Below are 21,730 nucleotides of genomic sequence, written 5' to 3'. Positions count from 1 at the left end.
GGGTGGGGGCGGGGTGGGGGCGGAGCAGTAGGGGTGGTCTGTCGCGGGGGCTGTTGGCTCCAGACAAATAAACATGGAGTCCATCTTCCACGAGAAAGTGAGTGTCCGCGTTCGGGCGGAGGGGGGGGGGCGGCACGTGTGTGCGGCGCCGCGGCCGACTTGGGGCGCGGTATCGCCACCTTCCAAAGAGCTGGGTGGGGCCCGTGGCGCCCGCATCGCGGTCTCCCGGGGCAGGAAGCGCTTCACCGAGGGAGGGAGGGAGGGGGGAGTTTCATCGACCCCCCCGCCCCCACCCCGCGGTGCGCACCCTTTGCCCCTGATGCCCGTGCCCGAGGTGCCCGGGTCGCCGGGGGCCTGGGACGTCCCGGGAGCTGGGAGGGAGGACGGGCAGGGCCGGGGGCGCCGCGGGCCCCGGAGCCCAGGGGGTTTGCGTCTGCGCTGCCCCTCCACTTTCCGTGGGGTTCCTCCCCCGGCCCCTTCCCTCCTCCATCCGTGGGTTCTCGCTGGTCGCCTCTCGGGCACCTCCCTCGACCCTGCCCAGCTCTCCGGGCCCTACCCGGGCGGAATTAACTTTCCCGGCGCCGGGCCGCGCCGTCTCTCCCGGGACCCGCCGCCCGCCGAGCTCCCTGCGGGCGTTTCCCTGCCCTGCCGCGCCGGGTCCGCGGGTCCGAGACCGGGAGCTTGGCTCCGTCCCGGGGAGGGCCTGCCCCGCGGGGACGCCGGGTGGGAAACCCTGGGCCGGGAAGTCGTCACCGGCGGCTCGTCACGACAGGTGTCGGCTTCCTTTCTTTCGGGGGCCCCATCCTTCCGGGCCAGGGAGCCGGCTTTCCCCGCGGGTCCTGGGCTGCCCCGGGGCGGCCGTGCGGTCCGCTGGGCTGGGCCGGGCCGGGCCTGCTCCGGTCCTCCGAGGACCACGAGCTGCAGAGAAGATGCTGTTGGTGGCGTGTAGAGAAACTCTTTCCCCGCCTGCAATCAGTGATCCAGCGGGTTGGGTTTGAAACCTCCTTCCTCTGGATGGATAACTTGTTTCACAAGAGTTTCATGTTGCGAAAGGGTTGCTGGTGGGAAGCTCTTATTTGAGTAGGAGAAAAGAGAGGTTTTGATTTGTTACATACCTGTAAGGGATCGTTTATCTGTTTTAAAAGAGTCACGCACATGGCCGTCAAATAAAGCGACCAGAGACTGAAGGGGCCACAGCATAAATCTCAACAAATTGTTCGATGGATGCTCTTCTCTGTTTGGCGCTGGGTAGGCCGATTTGCATGTGCGGGGAGGAAGGACCCCGCCGCGTCGTCAGCACTGGTCTTGATGCTTGTGATCTGTGAAACTTGGACGGGAGAAATTTAGTGGATTGGCTAAGGAGCTTGGATAAAGAGAACCCTGTGTGTACATATTTTTGTTGCTAATTTTCAGGAGCTTTGTTATAAGACCGAATGTTTCAAAATGGGAGATTAAATGTTTTTCACACCATTCCTTGAGGATTGTGCAATGTCTGTTTTGACAATATGGATTGTTACCTGTTTTAGATAGATTTCAGTGAAGGTAACTTACTAAGCCGTGGGATCAAAAGAAGCTGGGCAATAGCCTAAGGAAAATCTATTTACGTGAAAGCCGTCACTCTCAGCTACCAGCGTGTTTGTCGACTTAAAGATGCTTCAGGAATATATTTACCCGTATAAAGTTATATGTTCTTAGCAAGTGAAGGCTCTTGAATTAAAGTTCTTCAGGCATATTTCAAGAGTATGTTGTTAATCTCATCACAGACCTTTCTGGGAATGTTTAATATACCGTTTTCCAGCCCACTCCCTCCCCCTTCACCACATACATTTAATCCTGGCTAGGTCCTGGGTCTGGAGAACCAGGGAACCAGCTCTGGCTCTAAGGAAGCTGTGCAGGTAGATACCTGCCTACAAAGGGACCTGCAAGCGCTTCCCCTTGGAATGTTGGCTTCCCCATGTTTAGAGTTGTCACTGTGAGTGTCCTTTTATTAAGTAAAAATGTAAACTCAACAAGTTTGTTTACTGATATACCCCCCAGTACCTAAGACAGTGCCTGACTGGTGCACAATAGGTGCTCAGTAAATATTTGAATAAATTGAGTTCTTTGAGCATCTAAGATGTATATAGTGCTGTTTACCTAAACAGTTTTTCTGTAACTCTTAGGCTTTGCAGGTCACATATGGTCTCACATATTCTTGTTTAGGTGTGTTTTCCCAACCATCTGAAAATAGAAAAACCATTTTTAGCTACTGGTGCAGGTTGAATTTGGCTCAAGAGCCAGAGTTTTGCCAATCCCTCACTTAAACTCTAATATTAAATGGCCACTAACTGCTTTTTTGTTTTGATTTTTTTTTTAATTCTCTTGCCTGCTTCTGTCATTTTTGTTATCACTTCAATTGCTGACTGCTCTTGGTGAGGTCACTGTGCCATCTGAATTGGTACATTTCTGCAAAGTAAACTGAGAATGGTAACCAAACTTGTTGGGATTATATTTAAAATTAGTGGAAATACTGAAAAGATGCTGAGCATTGACTTTATGACATCTGTTATGCCCTTTTGTGATTGCTAGTTCTTAGCCATTCGGGGGATATTTGAGGGTTAGTAACAACCAAATTCCACGTAAGGGGCTTTGGGAAGTGGTAATAATACAGACTTGAAGCCTCTGCCTGGGTTTGGGCCCCGCTTTGCCATTTACTACCTGTGTGATCTGGGTAAGTTCCTTACTGTCTTTGTGTTCCAGTGTCCGCCTCCGTGGTGTGAGGATGGCGCGGAGTCTGCCTCAGTCACGCGTGCTTACCATGCTGCCTGCACCTTGTGTTGTAGAACTGCTGGCCTTTGTTATTCGGGTGCATGTGTTTGCTGAACCTCACAAGGGGTGGGACCTTATTAGCCCTCTGATGAGGTGAAGTGCTGCTTGGGTGATCATGTGGCGCCAGTTGGTCAGTTTCAGAGCACACCCAAGTCAGTAGAGTGTCTGGGAATCTGAGCTAGTTTGGGGTTGGTCCTGGAGACCCTGAGGGCAGTGAGGGAATGGTTTGGTGCTGTTCCCTTTTGTGGTTTTAGAAGATAGCTTGGTAAAACTGGAGATGCAGTTTCCTCATCTTCTGATCCCAAGACTATAAAGTTTGGGCCCAAAATGGAATTTCAATACCTCTGAACTTTGACTTTAGCAGAGTGAACTTCTCTTCAGCTTTAGTTAAAGCTTGAAAAGGAAGAAGTGGCTGGGGATCGTTTATGAGGAGAGGGGGATGCCTAATCTTAAGAGGGGCCATTGGACAATTTTTTCGGTCTATGTAGAATTTGATTCATCTTGTGACTTTAAAAAAGTGATTTTAAATTTGGACTGGACTGTGTGTTCCTTCCTTCCATTAAATCGTAGGAGAAGTACAGAATGATATTATTTCCTACAGCGATACAGTTTTACTTAGACAAGGTTTGATTTCAAGTGCTTATTTTTCATTTTTTTATATGAAATACTTGGATGTCACTATTTCTATATATAGTATTAAATATGGTAACCATAGTTTGAGAGCCCCAGACTGAGACATGTAGCTTGACAGCAGGACAGAAAGCTTGTATTAGGACTGTTCCCAGAACCTTTATTGTCTGGTCACCATATTAGGTAGCTCTTGCTGTGTGCAATAGCTGTATCTTGGCAGAGGCTTTTTGTTGTTGTTAGAATTTTTTAATTAAATGTAACTCATGTAGGGGCACACAATCATAAGAGTGCAACTCAGTGAATTCTCACTAGGTAAACGTGTAAACAAACCGAGATTGAATAACATCTGCGTTTCCCTGCATTCTCTAAGTCCCCTTATTCCCTCTCCCACCCCTGCCTCCACCCCCTGCAAGGATAACCACTGTCCTGAATTCTGACATCATAGCATCATAGACTAGTTTTGCCTGTTTTTGAACTTTTGTAAATGGAATCATGTAGTGTGTACTCTTTTGAATCTGTCTTTTGTTTAACATTGTCGGAGAGATTCATCTATATTGTTACAGATAGTTGTAGTTAATTCATTTTCATTGTTTATGTACCATTCCTTTGTGAATGTAATACAATGAATGAATCCATTTTACTGTGATGGGGTTTCCAGTTTGGGGGCGATTATGAATAAGTAGTGCTTTTTTGAACATTCTTATATGTGTTTTTTGATGAACATAGTGTTTGCATTTCTTTTGTTTGCATTCTGTACCTAGTAGTGGAATTGCTAGATCATAGGGTATGTATATGTTCAGCTTTAGTAGGTACTGCAAATAGTTTTCCAAAGTTATAATAATTTACACTGTCGCTAGTAGCAAATAATAGTTTCATTGTCTCTAGTCCGGTCCAACATTTTAGCCATTTGGGAGTGTGTGTAGTAAGTAGTAACACATTGTGGTTTTAATAGACATTTCCCTAATGGTAAAGAAGTTGAGCGCCTTTTTGTGTTTGTTAGCCATTTGGCGCTCCTCTTGGGAATGCTGTTTGCCTTCTCATTTTCAGCAGAATCTAAGTAGGACATCTATATACCCTTCAGTTTGCATTGCAGTAGTCAGTGGGAGTTGCTCTCTGGTGGTAGGAATACAGTAGAAGGGAAAGGAGGTGGAGACAAGTCCTCTCTCAGGTTATGAAGATAAACATGTCTCAGCTCCCATCTCAGACCCAGACTGTCTCAATGCTGCCTTCCTATTCCATTTTATATGTGTTTTTATATCTTTTTTTAATCCCCACCCAAGGATATGTTTATTGATTTCTTTTTTAAAGAGAGGAAGGGAGAGAGAGATAAAGAGAAACATCAGTGTGAGAGAGAAACATTGATTGGTTGCCTCCGGTACACGCCCTGACCAGGGATCAAACCTATAACCTAGGTATGTACCCTGACCAGGGAATCGAACCCTGCAGCCTTTTGGTGCACAGGACGATGCTCCAACCAACTGAACTACCTGGCCAGGGCTCCTTATATCTTTTACAGGAAGAATGTGTGTCTTGCAAGGTGGTGTTCTTTGGGGTCAGTATCTATTGTGTACCATAGCTTAGAACAAATTGCAGGACTTCAGACAGGCTGGTTTGTGGGCTGGGACTTTACTGGGGAAAGGAGAACTTGGAGGGCCAGGGTTAACAGGAGAGGAACATGTTCTCCCGTCTGCCATCATCCCACAGAGAGGCGAACCCCATGTCTCTGTTCACAGGAGGACTCTCATTCACCCTTGAATGTCTCTCCTTAAAAGGCAAGCTTGGGAAAGTAACATTGTCTCAGGGAGGGGGCATGATAAGCAGGCTTCTCAGTGCCAGGCAGTCTGGATTAGATTTGGGTTGTCATATGTGTAAGAAAGCCGGCTGCCCAGCACCCGAAGGCCCGTGGGAAGTTGTACTCCCCTACCCGCGTAACAGGAAGTCAGTGGTCCCATAGGGAGCTGAGCTTGGACGCAGTCCCCCTTGTCGGCTTGTCCAGAGTGAGCTCCAGGAGTGCTTTTTGTAGTTTTCCTCATTGCACCACACTGTGTGTATATTATCTTCAGATTTCCCTGAAGAAAACCTCAGCTCTGTAGCTGTAAGGCTTCATTCACATGGGACAGAATTTTTCTTACCTGTACTAGTTCTTGAGATATGAAATGACATGAACAAGCATTTAGATCAAGTAGAGATTCTCTTGTTAAAAGAACAAATGTTCTAGGGGTTAATTCCCTTTCAGCATTAGTAATTTGCTGTGGAATTGCTAATGAATTTATTTTAGTCTCTGAAAGTGAGGGAAGCTAAATGCTTAGGGAGTAATTTTTAGTAAAATAGGAGATTTGGTGTGTTTCATAGATGTTTGTTTCATGTAAATCATTCTTAAGTTTTTATCATATAGCTAAATTATTGTAATGGTAGAATTGCAAAATAAATGTTAAGTAAAAATGCTTTACCTTATGTTAGTCCTGTTTGTCTAAAGCTAGAGAGGTTCCGTTTTGACAGTGTTAAGAAGTTAATGATGAAATTCCTCTTTAAGGAAAGACACTGTACAAATCTGTTGAACAAATCACATTTGAATTTCTTCTTCTGGAAATCTTAGCAAGAAGGCTCCCTGTGCGCCCAGCATTGCCTGAATAACCTCCTGCAAGGAGAGTATTTTAGCCCTGTGGAGCTGTCTTCCATCGCGCAGCAGCTGGATGAAGAGGAGAGAATGAGGATGGCCGAGGGGGGCGTGACGAGCGAGGACTACCGCACCTTTTTACAGGTACCCCTGCAGCTCAGGAGATGCGGGTGGGACTCACAGGCGGGGCGGAGCAGGCAGCTCTGGTGGGCGGGTGTGCTGGGGATGTGGAAGAATTGAGCAAAAAAGAAAATACAGATATGGGTATTAAAAGAAAAAGAAGAAGAAAGTGGGTATTGTTTAGAAAAGAACAAGCCGTCCTTCCTGTAGAACTCTGACTCCTTAATTATGCTCTGCGCTCAACCTGCAAATGGGAATGCGCAAGATGTTGTTTTAGATACGCACACTAATGACAGCTTTCCCCTCTCTCTCCACCCTCAACCCCGCCTCAACTACCGATCCAAATTAAACAGCAGCCTTCTGGAAATATGGATGATAGTGGGTTTTTCTCTATTCAAGTAAGTTGTCACAGCAAGTACTAAGTGTTGTTTTCATCTGTTTAGGCTCAGAGTATGGTTGATAAAAGAGTATCTTTTCACAGTGTTTTATAGCCACTATAATGGTGGGACCTTCAGAAGTTCCTCCAATAGGTTGTGTCTAAGAGTTGTACTCTAGAGTACTCAATTTTTAAATAGATTAACATGGAAATTAGGATTGTAGAATCTTCATTTTAGAGTAGGGCTTTTTTGAAAGATTATTTAACTTGCATCTGGATACTGATAACCTTAATTCCAACAAGCCTCAGTCTTTTAAACTTACTATCTCTTGTGTATATTTGAGGAAATGAAACACCTTGCTACCTTCCCTTTAAATCAGCCTTCGGGGACTGGGTTCTTTTATCGTGGTCTGTGGCTTTTTTCTTTTTTAAAACATATAAGTTCAAAGGAAGCTGTATTACTTGTGAGATTCTTTTATCTGTGGGTCTTTCATTGTGTGTCTAACACCTGCGAGGTGCATCCAGAGAGAGAATTCTTTCCGAACCTCTCTTGAGGGACCTACTTCTGAAGATATTTTTGTTTGCACTCCCCTTGTACCGTCCTTGACTCATCAGCGTTTCCTTTCTGTGCCGCCTTGTGAACTGTTCCGGGGAACAGCTGCTGCAGGGCTAGGAGGGAGACCTGAGGGGTCCGGTACTTGCCGTTTCCTCCGTGTGTGGCGCTGCCCTTGGTGCTGATTCTCATTTGCCCGCTACATTGCGTTCACTTTCTGTTTGCTGGTACCAGGTTCATTCCCTTCTTTGTCAGCTACCGTGGAGGATAGGTAGTGAATTTTCAGAAATCTCCCATTTTTTTCCAGACAGTTTAAAATAATTAGGTTTACCTTTTGTTTTTTTTCTAAAATTATAAACCTATTATATAATCTGGATTTTTGAGGCAGTTTATCTAGGAATTGTGTGGTTCTCTAGAATACCCCAGAAACCTAGTGTTAAAAAGCATTTTTTAAATGCTATGTTTGTATGTTATAAATTTAGTATTATATCTTATACACGCATACTTTTAAAACCATAGCCTTCTGGGGAAATTGCTGTATGAAATACAAGTGTTTGCACAACTAATATGGCTTTTCCTACTTAAATCTGGAATTGAATGGTCTAGCTCATGAGAAATTGCTGTTTTTTTAAACAGGTTATAAGCAATGCCTTGAAAGTTTGGGGTTTAGAACTAATCCTGTTCAACAGTCCAGAGTATCAGAGGCTCAGGATCGATCCCATGTAAGATTTTATTTTGCTTTTCCTACATCTCTTTCCCTAAATTTGATTTTTTTAAAAATTTATCTTTATTGTTGAAAGTATTATAGATGTCTCTCTTTCTGCCCCCCCATTGGTCCTCTCCACCCCACATCTGCCCTCCCCGCCAAGGCCTTCCCTGTACTATTGTCTGTGTCCATGGGTTATGCACTTATGCATATAAATTATTTGATTCATCTCTCCCCACCACTCCCCCACCCCCACCTTCCCTCTGAGATTTGTCAGTCTGTTCCATGCTTCTGTGTCTCTGGATCTATTTTTTCATCAGTTTATTTTGAACAAAATAAACTAAATTTGATTTTTAAAGTTATAATTTCTTAAGAAAAATATATTTTGAATGTCTTTGTTTTGATGTGCCCTGTTTCATTCCCTATTTCACCCTTTTGGGGCTGTCTATGAACATGTGCCCTCTAAGCCTTCCTGGCAGCTCAGTGTCTGGCAACACAGCTGATCCTTGAATGGTGTGTGCTGCCATCATTTTACAGTGTCCGAAATCTCTAGAGAGATTCTTCTGTTTGTAGTTTAAAAAAGTCAGTGATACTTAATTGTAAGCATAACATTAAATTATCGTAAGTTTTATGTAACACTTGCCAGTAGACAGACTAAATGAATGTGAACTTGAATATTTCAACTTAATATTGGGTCTGTATTTTTTTCCTTTTCTAGAAATGAAAGATCATTTATATGCAATTATAAAGAACACTGGTTTACAGTTAGAAAATTAGGAAAACAGGTAATGTTTCTCCTCCTTCCTTTTTTCTCATTTTGCATTCCATTTGCAACTAAAATGTAAAGGATTAGATGAAGAACCTCACCAGTAATGTGGCTACTATCAGTCTTAGTAGATAAAAGTTTGCTATTTTAAAAGACAGTGCCAGTTTCCCTTATAGATTTATTTGTGGCAACCATATATAGTTTAGCTGTATCATAAGAAGAATTCTTCAGGACAGTGGCAAACGTGGTTACCTTTAAGTGGGTTTTATTTGATTAATATTTTGTCTGTTAACTTTTATTCCATAAATAGATTTGTATTAGGACAGTAGTGTCACAATGCCTGAAACAGCAGCAAGCGGGAATAAAAGTTTTCAACCATGTTTGCTTCAGCACAAGATTATTCACATTCCAAAATGTCACATCATACATATATCCACATAAAGTCATTTCTAGTTGAAAAAAAAAATGGGATGTGTCTTTAGCAAGCCTTTTTAAAATAAGAAATGTACCTAAAATGTTGTTTTTAAAAATAATTACCAATGATCTTTGCGTACACAGTTCCATTTTTGAAACAGAAATTATTTTAAAGTCTGTTTTTAGAATTTTGAATCTTTGAATGAGTGTTATTGAAAGCAGGCTAATAAAAAGGAATTAACTAGCCAGGCTGGTGTTGCTCAGTGGTTGAGCATCGCCCCTGAACTAAGAGATCCCCAGTTCGATTCCCGGTCAGGCCACATGCCGGGGTTTTGGCTTGATCCACTGCGGGGGGCCTGCAGGAGGCAGCCGATCAATGCTTCTCTCACATCAATGCTTCTCTCTCTCTATTCTTCTCCCTTCCTCTCTAAAAATTAATAAAAACAAACTCATTAAAAAAAGGAACTAACTATTGATACATACAACAATATGGTGAATCTTCAAATAATTATGCTGAGTGAAAGAAGGTAGATACAAAATACTACATACTATGGTGCTGTTTCTATAAAAGTGTAGAAAGTGTGAACTAATCTGTAGGGACAGAAAGCCTGTCACCTAGTGGTTGCCTGGGGATGGGGGGGGCAAGAAAGAGTGAAAAAGGAGGGTTACGGGACCCAGGAACTTGGCACTGACGGGTGCGTTCACTCTTTCGGTTGTGGCGCTGTTTCATGGGTGTATACATATATTATCTCAAATTATACACTTTAAATACGTGCAGATCATTGCATGTCTGTTATACCTCAATAAAGCTGTTTTTTAAAAATAAGATAATACAAAAAAGAAAATGAAGAAAGTGCATTGAATTTATTCAATAAATAAACAAAAAGCATTGCTATCCTCTTTTAAGTCAGAGATGATTCAACCACTAGGTTTCATTTATATCTTTGAAAACTATGACCAGGTATTCTTTACTTTTTGTGTATAAAGTAATCCATGGACCTTTTTTTTTTCTTTTTAGATCTGAAGGCTTAGATTCCAGAAGTTCCTTTGTGTTGTTTTGCATGTAAACTTATATCATTATTTGGGGGTTTTAAAAATTTCAGTTTTTCAAAATGGAATTTTCACATTTTAAATTACTTTATCTTTGACAAATACAGAAAATGTCAAATTTTGGTTTGTTACTTTTAACTGTAATTTATATCTTTGTAAAATTGTATTTTTCACTACAGACTCTTGTCTGAGGTTCATTATGGGTTCAGATTAGGACTCCTGTGAAGTAGTAACTAAATGATGTTAATTACATCAGTGGTGGCTTAGAGAGGAAGGGAGAGAGAGAGAGAGAAACCTCGATTGGCTGCCTCCTGCAGGCTCCCTAGTAGGGGCATCGAGTCTGCTTGTGCCCTCACCAGGAATGGAACCTGTGACCTGGTGCATGGGTCAGTGCTCAACCACTTAGCCACACCAGCAGGGCCGCTTACTGATCTTTTTAAAATAAGTTGGTGATTACAGATTCTCTTCCTGGAATAGACTAGCTTTCTCACAGTTGAAATCTTTGACCAATATTATCAGTAGTAGGAAACTGTGTAGTTGTCATTTTTCTTCCACAGCAATGTAATGTGATTAGATTAGGGTTTTGTTAGGCATACTTTGACAAAAGATTTAATTATAGCTGTCAATAAAGACACTTTAAAGTACTATCAGTTTCTCTTTTCTTTTGGGGGGATTTAAAGTTTATGGCTTAAAGCAAACTTTTATTTTAAAAAAACATTTAATAGTGATAAATCTTCAACATTCTATTTTAAAAGGTTTTTAAAATTACATTTAATTACTTTAAATAAAAATCTCTGTTTGACATGTTTTCACTGTTTAGACAGTCATACTAAGTTTAGGTGGGTTATATCCTCTCTTTTTTTAAGATTTTTTTTTAAAGAGGAAGGGGAGGGAGAGAGAAACATCGACGTGAGAGCGAATCATTGATCGGCTGGCTGCCTCCTGCACACCTCTTCCCCTACTGGGGATCAAGTCCGCATGTGCCCTGACTGGGAATGGAACTGACAACCTTTCATTGCACAGGATGGTGCCTAACCAACTGAGCCACACCAGCCAGGGCAGTTATATCTATTCTTAACTTGGGAAACTTCCTTTTTAATTATAATGTACACTAACTTAAATGTTGGCAATTTTTTTTCTAGTGGTTCAACTTGAATTCTCTCTTGACGGGTCCAGAATTAATATCAGACACATACCTTGCACTTTTCTTGGCTCAATTACAACAGGAAGGTAAATAAAAATGGAAATTTTTATAATGTTATCTTTCAAAGAAGCTAAATAATACTAACTCATTAGGTGTGAGTATACCAATACTATTTTTATGGCAGTGGCAGCGAAATAATCTTTGTTTTACATGGTGAACTTGAGGCTGTGATTTGACTGACACTGTTCAGGTAGTGTTCTCACTGACACATGGCCCTCCCCTGAGGGTGCTGCTGCTTTGCAGCCTCTCTAAGTAATGGCTCTTCTTTCATCCATACCCCCCCATACCACAGGGCCAAGGGGAAGCCAAGTACTTCTCTTGTTCCTCCTTGCACCTTCTAGGCCACATTCTTCCCTGAAATCTCCAGCTCCTTTCAAGCATGTCTCACTAGATTAAACTTTATCCCCTGATTTTTTGCAGTCATCTGTGGTCCAGCTGCTTTTCCATTGAAGATTTTAGGATCAGACTCACTGTCTTCTTTCTGCTTGAACTCCTTTCATCATTCTTAGTGATTTCTATATCAGAAATCAGTCCAGTACCTTGCTGCTTACTTTCAAAGATCATTTTTTTCACTCTTGCCTTGCCAGTACCAATAATTGTACCACCTTTAAACCCTAATTGTAAGCATTGTATTCCTTGACTATTGCCTCCTGTCTCTGTATCATATTTTCTCTGCTTTGTCCATTGCAACAATTCTTTAAACCCCACCACAAGGTCCAGACATTCCCCTTACAGTCTTACCTCCTTTCTTACCCTGCTGCTTTTCCATCAGCTGTCATAATCACTCTGCTGCATCCCTCAGTCCCTTTCTCCTCTCCCTCCATGACACTTCCATAACAAAATCCCAGGCCTGGTTAAAACCAAATCTTGGTCTTGTCCATTCCTGTACCAGAGCAGCTGGCTAAATAACATCAAGTTATGATGATCGATTTTACTTTAAATCTATGAGCACAAATTTCAAATGAGCCTTTGGGGCTCCTTGCCATTCCTACTGTTTTCTCAGTAAGTTCACTTACTCTCCATGGTGGTTATTTCACAGCTTATCTCTTCAAACCTCTAACCACTTCCCTCTCCCTTCTTGCATTTATTAGCTGTAAGTTCATTTGATAGTATCTTTCCTCCAAAGGAACTAACTGGTTGGTTGTTGTTTTCTGAAGTGTCATTGTAAACTAATGCATTAAAACATAATTCATGCATTTCAGTTCATTATAATAGTCATATGATACTCAAATTATTTCATCTTGGGCCAGTGGGAACCTTTTGAACTTGACTCCAAATTTCTGAAATGACCACTGTAGCCTTTTGAAGCCTTTCTCATATCATCAGAATTTTTGGGCTTATCTTGTATATTCCCTGTCTTTTAGTAATGTTGTTTACAGTCTGAGAACTGGCCTTACTGCTGCTGGGTTGGTCCGCATATGGTGCTTTCCAGTTCACGTGTCAGATTATAGTATTGTAACTTCTTTGATTTTATATATGTGTATCTCTTTTCTTTTATGCCTAAAACTGTAGTTTTTAACTATTCTTCCTTTCTTGAAATGCTGTCTACACTTGGGTTCCAGGCCCCAGTGCTCTGATTTTCCTTGTATTTCCTTGAATGCTTCCTTCAGATTCCTTTTGTGGATTACTCTTTCCAATTCCTAACTATTGAAGTGGCCAAGAGTTCAATCCTTGGACAACTTCTTGACCATGTGCTGTCCTATTATTTTAAATAGCATTTCTAAGTAAGGTGTATATGCCGGTAATCCCCAAACTTTTAGCTGCTGTCTCAGTAGCCACCCTGTACACCTAATTCCTAACTTTGACATCTCCACTTGGAAGTCCAGAAAGCATTTCAAGCTGAACATGTTGAAAAAGACTGATTTTTTTTTTTTTCTCCCCACACATGCCATCCCTCAGGTTTTCCATTTCAGTAAGGATCACTTTATTGCACTCTGGTTCCCATATATTATATTAATAAACCTCACCCATCACATTCAGTGGCTTCCCAGCACACGTAGAATGAAATCTGACATAGTTCTTCTAAATCTAGGGAGAGTTTACTTGCATAAACCATGTTAAAACATTGAATTCTGAATACACTTGTCCTTGTAAAACAAACAAAGTTAAACGTATTAACTTAATACTGTTCGGAGTTTTTCTGTTAATATGCCGTTGGATCCTTGTTAGTTTCATGATCTGTTTTTATTTTTTGTTATTATTTCATTATCTGATAATGCTCACAAAGGATATCCAGTAATAAGCACCATAGTTTAAGAAAATTCTAGGGTAGAAAAATGTAAACTGATTGCATAAATAGAATGACTTAGGTATAGCCCACCCTTATCAGTTTTTATGTGGAGTATCCAGGTGGGGGAGCCCTGGCTTTCTAGAATCATATTTATAAAAAATTATACAGGATCAGTGTAATTCTTCCAAAAGACAAGCCACACCTTGCATAACTTGACTAGATTTTACGTATTGCTTCTCAGTCCTTGTTTTCAGTTGTGGGTCGGGGATAGGGGTGAGGGGGCAACTCCTTCCACAAATGACTTATTTTACACATATTACACATTATTATTTAAATTATATGATTGTCCTCACAGCAGTCCTCTGAGGAAGGTACCAGTCCTATCTATTTAACAATTGAAGGAACCAGGACATAGATGGGCAGAGTGATTTACCAGAACCACGCAGCTAGGAAATGGAAGAGCTTGAATTAAAACCCAGGTGGTGTGCTTCCAGATTCCTTGCTCTTGCCCATCCTTGACCGCCCCTCTTTCACCATGTAGGGCGTAGCCTGCATGGTCAAACACTGCTTTAGGAGGGCTCTTTACAGATATTATTTCATTTACTTCTGATACTCCGTGAAATGACTGTTCCCATCTTACAGATGAGGAAAGTCAGCCTCAAAGACTTAAAGTAAGTAATTTGTCCTGGCTCACCCTGCCAGTACGTACAAGAATCATGATTTGAACTCAGGTTTTTCTGACTCCTCAATTTATCTTCTTTCCACTGCTTTATACCATGCTGCCTCTCTAACTGCTATCATTTTTCATCGATTTTTGAATCTCTTACTGGCTGGTTTAGTTTATTTTTGCCTTTTTTTTAGGTTATTCTATATTTGTTGTTAAGGGTGATCTGCCAGATTGTGAAGCTGACCAACTCCTACAGATGATCAGGGTCCAACAGATGCATCGACCAAAACTTATTGGGGAGGAATTGGCACAGCTGAAGGAGCAGAGGTAACTGAACTCTGCAGTATGGGTGGTGTGACCATGTTTCGTTGCAGGAATTAAAGTGTCATGCTGATGTTGAAGGGGTGGCCCGTTTGTTGCTGGTGATTTCTTTTAGACCCATATATTTTAGTGAAGTTTATTGGTTCAAACTTGAATCAATTCTTTGAATTACTTAAATGTATTAACTTAGAGTCACGTCGCAACACAAACTTTATATTATTAGACTTTATCTGCAAGAAAATGTGTAAGTTTCTTTAATTTTATTTTTCAATTATAGTTGACTAAACGTGTAGTTATGACTTATATGAATTCTTCAGTTTATAGATGTCTTTATATCTAAAGTGCAAGACTGATCTGCAGTTGTTACCGGTGCTTTCGTTCCTTAGAGGCCAGAAGGCTGATCCGGAGCAGGACTTGGGCCCGGACGACGGGCCGGGGGCGGCGCTGGAGGAGGAGGAGCTGCAGCGGGCGCTGGCGCTCAGCCGCCGGCAGGCGGACGCCGAGGACGAGGAGGCCGACCTCCGCCGGGCCATCCAGCTCAGCATGCGCGGTACGGCCTCGTGCGGGGGCCTCGGTTTCCTGGGGCCAGCTGTGGGGGGCCCCGCCGGAGCACTTGTGCAGGGAGCCCTGGGTTCCCTGGGGGCTAATGAGCAGTTGGAGGTTCTTTGACAGTTACTGCAGAAGCGATAGCTATGTAGTCAGCTGTTCTTTTAGTTTTCTCATAAATAACTTTTACATCCTATGTTATATTAGGAATAAATGTATATATGTGTATATATTTTTAATCCTCACCTGAGGACATTTTCACTGATTTTTTGAGAGAGGGAGGGAGTAAGGGGGAGGGAGAGAAAACATCAGTGTGAGAGAGAAAATTGGTTGGCCGCCTCCGGGGCCAGGGATCAAACCTGCAACCCTTTGGTGGCACAGGACAACGCTCCCACCAGCCCAGCTGCACTGGCCAGGACACTAGCTGTGTTTTTATTTCTGGTTATTCCATATGGTTATAATACTGTACTAACACAGCAATAAACTGAGGCTAATCTTTGTGGGCAAAAGTGGGGGACTCTTACCCAGGCTGACTGTTTCATAAATGTATATGCTGTTGGACACAAAGGAAGGCCTGGACAGAGAGTAGAAATTGGTTTTACAAAAACCTAACATTGGTGTCTGTGCAACTAATAGTGTAAGTCCACTGCAGTGGGCCTGCTTTTATAGTGATATAAGCCCATCAACAGAGGAGAGTGAAGACACATCCCCTAGGGAGCCCAGGTGGAGGGAGATGTCTGGTTTCTAGCCTAAAGTGGCTCACATAGGAGTGTGAGGAGTTTCTTGTGGTAGTTTTGTTTTCCTCTAATTAATACGGTTTTCCTTCTACTTTCTAATGAAATTATTGATTGAGTTCCTAAAATATCTCAATAAAATTGAGGTAATGGCAGGCACCAGCTTTTATAACTTTAGATATTTTTGTGTAATTCCCTCTTCTTACCACTTTATTTCACAATTTGTACGAAATCTCGTTAGTGCAATAAATGAGACCATGGAAACATACTTAAGTTGTTGTAGGACCCAAACTTTTGAGGAGAAAGGAACACCAAGAATGGGTTTGATTTATGATCATCCACTTTAAGTTGGTTCTGAGGAATTCTATGCCTTTGAAAGTATAGATTGATGTCTAGTAAGTTAAAGAGAGCACACAAGAGTGGTGTTAATGGCTCTTCCCACCAGCTTGGTTGTTGGACTTAAATCCTCGCATCTGCTACCACAGTTGGGTAAGAGCTTTGCTATAGTGGACACAGGTTGGATTTGAACTGCCTTATGCAGACTCCCCCAAGGCTCTTAGAGCCTTTCTTATGTTTACAGAATAGTAGCAGAATATGTTTAAGAAGAAAATTTTTTAAAAGCTTGCTCACATAAGTATAAACATATTGTTCCTTTACCTGGTAAATAAAACGTTTTTTGTCCCATTTTCATTTGTTTTCAGGTAGTTCCAGAAATGCATCTCAAGATAGTCCACAGACATCAGGTACACATCTTACTTCAGAAGAGCTACGAAAGAGAAGAGAAGCCTACTTTGAAAAGTAAAGTAGTTGGTACAATATTAAAATTGCATATTCAGTATTTACTGTGGCTATTCTCTCTATTTGTGAACTTACAGCTTTGGCTTAAACTATTTATTTTATTTAGGATCCTCTTTTGTAAAAGACTGGTTACTGCCTGACCCTGGGAACATTGGGATGGGTTTTTTTTAAATTTACATCAAATAAACTGTGAAATGAATTGTTGCTTTAGGGAAAAACTTTGCCCCAATACTAATTGAATTTACATGAAATAGGGTGAAGGCAACCCTGCAAAATTTCAGTCATCAAAAGGAAAATGGAATTGGGTTAAGGCAAGAATAGTGCCTAACGATCCTGTGAATGTGCTTCTCAGTTACCTAACCCTGCAACATCTGTCAGTTCATAGGAAACAGCATTTATGGTAGGGGGAGCACACTCCCAGGTAGAGGTGGTGGCCGAGAGCTCTGCTCGTTGCCATTCTGCGGGAGTACTGCAGGTCCATCAACATCAGGGATATGCGGGCAGACCATAAATCTGAATCATCAGCCCCTAAAACCTAACTTTGTGCCCAGCTTTATAAACAGTGCTCTTAAAATAGAAATTTTACCCCAGAAAAATACCATTCTTTCTAGTGACTGTCATTCACAGGTCGTCTTCCCTTTTTCTTAATGATGAAAATCCATCTTAAAGATTACAAGATCTATAATAGATATTCAGATACACTGGTCCCAGTTCAAAAACCAAAGGCCAGCAGCTGAATCTGGCCTGTTAACTTACTGTATTTCATTCATTCTAAGATTTATAGATCCTTACACTTCAACATCTCTGCAGTGCACCTCAGAAGCATCTCACAGTCATAATTGGCAGGATTTTAGTGGTGCCTAAAATATTGGAGCATTTTACATTTGATGGTGTTATGAAGATAATATTTACCTTGTTTTCTGTGTTTGTTTGTTTTTAAGTCACAACTCAGAAGTATATGAAGGAAAGTTCTGATCAGCTGACATCCTCTTAATGTGAGATATTTCTAGTCTTTATTCAGTGATAGATTAATGGATTTAATTATATGTGACATTTCAAACTAGTGCTTATTAATACTTTTTACTTTTAAATTTTAAAATCAACTTTTATATTTTAAATATGATAAACTTCAAGTTTATATAAAAGTAGAGAAACCAGCATAATGAATCCCTGTTGCCCAGATTTAACAAATATTATCACACGACCAGTCTTGTGTTTTTATGCCCCCATCTCTTCCACCCCTAAGCTGGGATTATTTTGTAATAAATATAAATCATCATATCATTTCACCCATATTTATTTCAATGCATGTCTCTAAAATATATAGGCTTTTTCTTTTAACATAGCCAAATGCTATTGTCACACAATAATGTTAATAATTATCATGTGATAATTATTAATGGTAATTTTATAATATCAAATATCTAGTGTTAAAAATAACTTAAAACTACTTAATTAGATACAAACTAATACCCTAGAAAATTTATTTTAAGACATCAAAATGAAAACATAGTCCTAACTTTCCTTTAATTACTGATGTTAGTATTTTGGCACATTTTCTTCTAGTCACATAGACTCACATATATATTAGTTATACCATTTTCCCGTGATGGTAAGTATTCTTTGTAAATAGGCTATATGATATTTCATAAAATGAAAGTATATATCCTCATTTACATATGAACATTTTGATTTTTGCTGTTGTAATTCATAGTGCAGCGAGTTATCCTTGTACTTTATGCCTCAAATCTCTCATCGTGTCTTCTAATTATTCTGAGGATGTCAGATTTTAGTGTTAAAGGACATGACCATTTTTAAGGCCTTGGTACAGATTTCTAAACTGCTTTCCAGAACAATTTCCAAGTGATACTTTTACCATGTTTTTTTCAGACTTTGTTTTTTTTGCCAGAATAAAATTGTCCAAACAGACATACTTTATAGAGAATCTACAAAATTCACACGTATATCTAAGAAAAGGAAAACATCTTTAAAGTGTAAAAACAAATTCCTCTTTTATTTAAAATTTTTTTTAGATTTTTTGGGTTAGAAATGTGGAACTTCCAATGCATGAAACTTTTTAGAATAACGCAGTAACATTCCGTAATGGCTAAGGGAATTCTAACAAGCGCAGTGCCGGTGATAACTAACGCGCCGTTTTGTCACCCTGCCCCTTTATGGCGGCTGCGCATCGGTGTGGCTCCTTCCTGGTTGGAGGGCGTTGGTGGGAGGAAGGTGCGCAGTGAAGGCTTCCAGCTCTAGGTCCTCATCCTCTGCTCCTGGCTCCACCTTAGAAGTACTGGTGGGAACTTGAGAACTAGAGAAGACTTGGAGTCACATGTTGCTGAGAAGAGTTAAGAGCTAACTTCTTGGTATTTCTTTGTAACATTGGCTAACATTCAGAATCGTGTAGGGCTCCTTAATAAAGGAGCTGAGAAACGAGTACTCTCCTTTTCACTAGAATTTCTGATTATTAAGCCTAGGTGGGTCCTTGTCTTTCTAGCTTCCACCTTTGGGAACGTGGCTATAAGGTTATTGAACTATTTCTTTCTTCTGACATTCTCCCAACTGACCCTGGTGCTAACTTGTTACTCATTCATATTTATAAGTTTGGTTATTTTTTGTGTGTGTGGAGCATTCAAAGCTTCATACTTAATGTAACCACAGTATTCATGCATGAAGCATAAAAAATACTGTTAAAAATTTACCTGTTATAAACTCATACGTATGAGTAAGAGTTGTTAAATATTTTCACAGCCTTATTTTTTTCAGTAATAATCTCTGAATCCATTTTACTTACCATAAAACCCCCAAGCAAAACTATTATTATCAGCTTTGTCATTGTAAAACCTGCCTTCACTCACATGTTATGAACATCAAATCAAGTGAGGAGTGTAAAGCTATTTTATAAATGGTAAAGTGTTCACAGACACACATTAGCATGATTAACATCTCGCAGGTGTTATTCTGAAATGATGCAGATTCTTTTTTTCTGTTACTTAAAAAGTGTTTCCCAACAGGGCAGGTAACAAGTACTGTTTTCATGGTCATGGATTGCTGTGATAGTTTGATTGCCTAATACTTAAGCCATACCTTTAGTGGCATGGCTTAGTCAGGGTTCAGTTTAAGAAACGTAAACTACTAGAGGTGCTTTAAGCAGCAAAGTGTTTAATATAGAAATTATGGCCTTATACAATATTAGGAAGAGCCAGAATGCAGGCTGTGGGCCAGGCCTCCAGAATTCCAACTTGTTTGAAGAACTGCGACCACTGCCCAAGTTGAGATGACAGGGAATCAGGGTATCAAGTTTAAGAACACACTGCCCAAGCTGTGATCCTGGGATCAGGAAACTGCCACCACTGTTGCTTAGACATCAGGAAACTGTCCCCACGGTTGCCTAGACATGAAGACCTGGGAACATGAAATCTGGCCCCCACTGCAGAATTCTGGGCCTGCCACCTTCATGACTTGACTTGCTAGCAGAGAACAGCCAAAGCAGCAGGAAGATGGCTGTGCCTCATTTCTCATCCCTGCCTTTTGAAGCTCCTGCGAGTGCTTCATTGGTTTCCAGGTCTAAAGCAATTTAAGACATGTCGTTTTTAGCTTTCCAGACTCTGAGACAGAAGGCACATTAGAAGGCACAGTGGGAATGGATAATGCGTGCTATTCGAGTACATTCTGTCTTACAGTGTTATCACGTATTAAAGGTGTCAGAAGTGTTTCAAGGTTGGCAGTTCATTTACTTCTCACTTTTCATGAATTTAAAGTAGAATAGAAGTTACGCCTCTGAAGTCACTGCCTCACCTATCACTCCCTGGCATTATTACCTGTTTTCTTGAGTGTAGGAGGAAGAGGGCATGCAGAGATATCTGATGTGCCAGATATCACAGCCTGTCTTTCTTGTGCCATGTTCCAGAATGGAGTATGGAGTGTGCTAGTGGGAGTACATGGCCCACGATCCATCATTAGCCATGCACACCAGAGTCTCTTAAACGTGTGCAAATGTCAGTATGCTGGCTCAAAGACCAACAGGGGGAAAGGGCGATTCCCCACTGGTTGAATTTTCTTTGTTGCTCATATTTGAAACACAAGATTAAGGGGGACCCTAGAAAAATTATGCTATTAATAGTGTTATTGGTAATTTAAAAATTCTGGTTCCTTTAAAAATCCTATGCATTTTTTGAAAGCTATGGCTTCTCAGATTGTTGTCGTTTTTAAGTTTTTTAAATTTTAGCATATATATGTATATACAAAATCATTTGAAATATACATAAAAGCAGAAATAGTTCACAGAGCTCCTATCCCTGTCATTCAGATTTCCCAGTTGTTGACATTTCTAAACCATTTGAGAATAAATTACAGACATGATTTCTCATTGTGTCTCAGCACTTTGGTGTATATTTTCCAAGTATAAGGACCTACATATTACATCATAACCATCATGTTTAAATGTTTTATGACATTGTTTTTCCTGCTTAAAAAAATTCAGGGAGAACTTATTTTGATGCAATAGATATTACCAAACTTGATAAGGTATGTTAAATAGTTTTCATTTCTTACATTCATCAAGTTTTTGGTGAATGCCTACTTTGTGCCTGGCACAGTTTTATGCACTGGGGGACAACAAGGTGTGTACTCTTGTTAGCTTATACTCTAAAGAAGAAGACAGAAGATTCCAGATGGTGATAAGTGTATGCTGAAAATGAAAATGAAGTAATGAGATAGTGAGAATGCCAGGTGGCGACTTTAGGAGGGTGGGCAGGAAAGGTACCTCGAAGGAGGTATTTAAGCTCTGATCTGAATGACAGGAAGGATCCAGCTAGAGAGATCATGTTAACTTGCATGTTAATTGGACATGCTTTATTTTTCTTGAAGGTGCTTATTTTCAGTGACCTCCCACAACATTAAGGATCTGTAACCAACACACTTGCATAAAAATAGCTGCCAGTGAATCTTTTTGTATGATGTGTTATTTTGTGGTAAAAATACCTGCCTACTAATTTCTCTAATTCAAATTTTACATCTAGGTTGCCTAGGATTGCACTGTGATACTTTAACAAGTATCAGACTGATGCTCTTGCATTCTTCTGAGGTTCATGCCAGTGACTTTTGTTTTGTGGAACCATTTATTTTCCATGTGAATAGTGTTTCTCATGGCATATTCTTAGGTTTTGTTTTTTTAATGTGTATTCT

The 21,730-nt window shown here is 40.7% G+C and overlaps 1 protein-coding gene across 6 annotated transcripts in view; it reads left to right on the top strand.

Annotated features, from left to right (window-relative positions):
• Positions 1-21,730, top strand: part of ATXN3 (ataxin 3) — a 30,170-nt gene continuing 8,440 nt past the window's right edge. The window contains exons 1-10 of one of the 6 annotated variants that reach the window (XM_081146610.1): positions 1-97; positions 6,035-6,199; positions 6,529-6,573; positions 7,741-7,826; positions 8,529-8,595; positions 11,183-11,270; positions 14,336-14,468; positions 14,849-15,012; positions 16,444-16,485; positions 17,482-17,535. In XM_081146610.1, the coding sequence (XP_081002736.1) occupies positions 74-97; positions 6,035-6,199; positions 6,529-6,573; positions 7,741-7,826; positions 8,529-8,595; positions 11,183-11,270; positions 14,336-14,468; positions 14,849-15,012; positions 16,444-16,485; positions 17,482-17,534 (867 nt within the window). In that variant the 5' untranslated portion in view covers positions 1-73 and the 3' untranslated portion in view covers position 17,535. Of the gene's footprint in view, positions 98-1,145; positions 1,383-6,034; positions 6,200-6,528; positions 6,574-7,740; positions 7,827-8,528; positions 8,596-11,182; positions 11,271-14,335; positions 14,469-14,848; positions 15,013-16,443; positions 16,541-17,481; positions 17,536-21,730 lie in introns of all 6 variants that reach the window. The other 5 variants (XM_081146609.1, XM_081146606.1, XM_081146607.1 and 2 more) reach the window with 5 other exon arrangements.

This window comes from Miniopterus schreibersii (genome assembly GCF_964146895.1).
Source record: "Miniopterus schreibersii genome assembly, chromosome: 1".
Taxonomy (NCBI): Eukaryota; Metazoa; Chordata; class Mammalia; order Chiroptera; family Miniopteridae; genus Miniopterus; species Miniopterus schreibersii.
The sequence above is the reverse complement of the archived record's forward strand: the minus strand, read 5'-3'. Positions and strand labels throughout refer to the sequence as shown.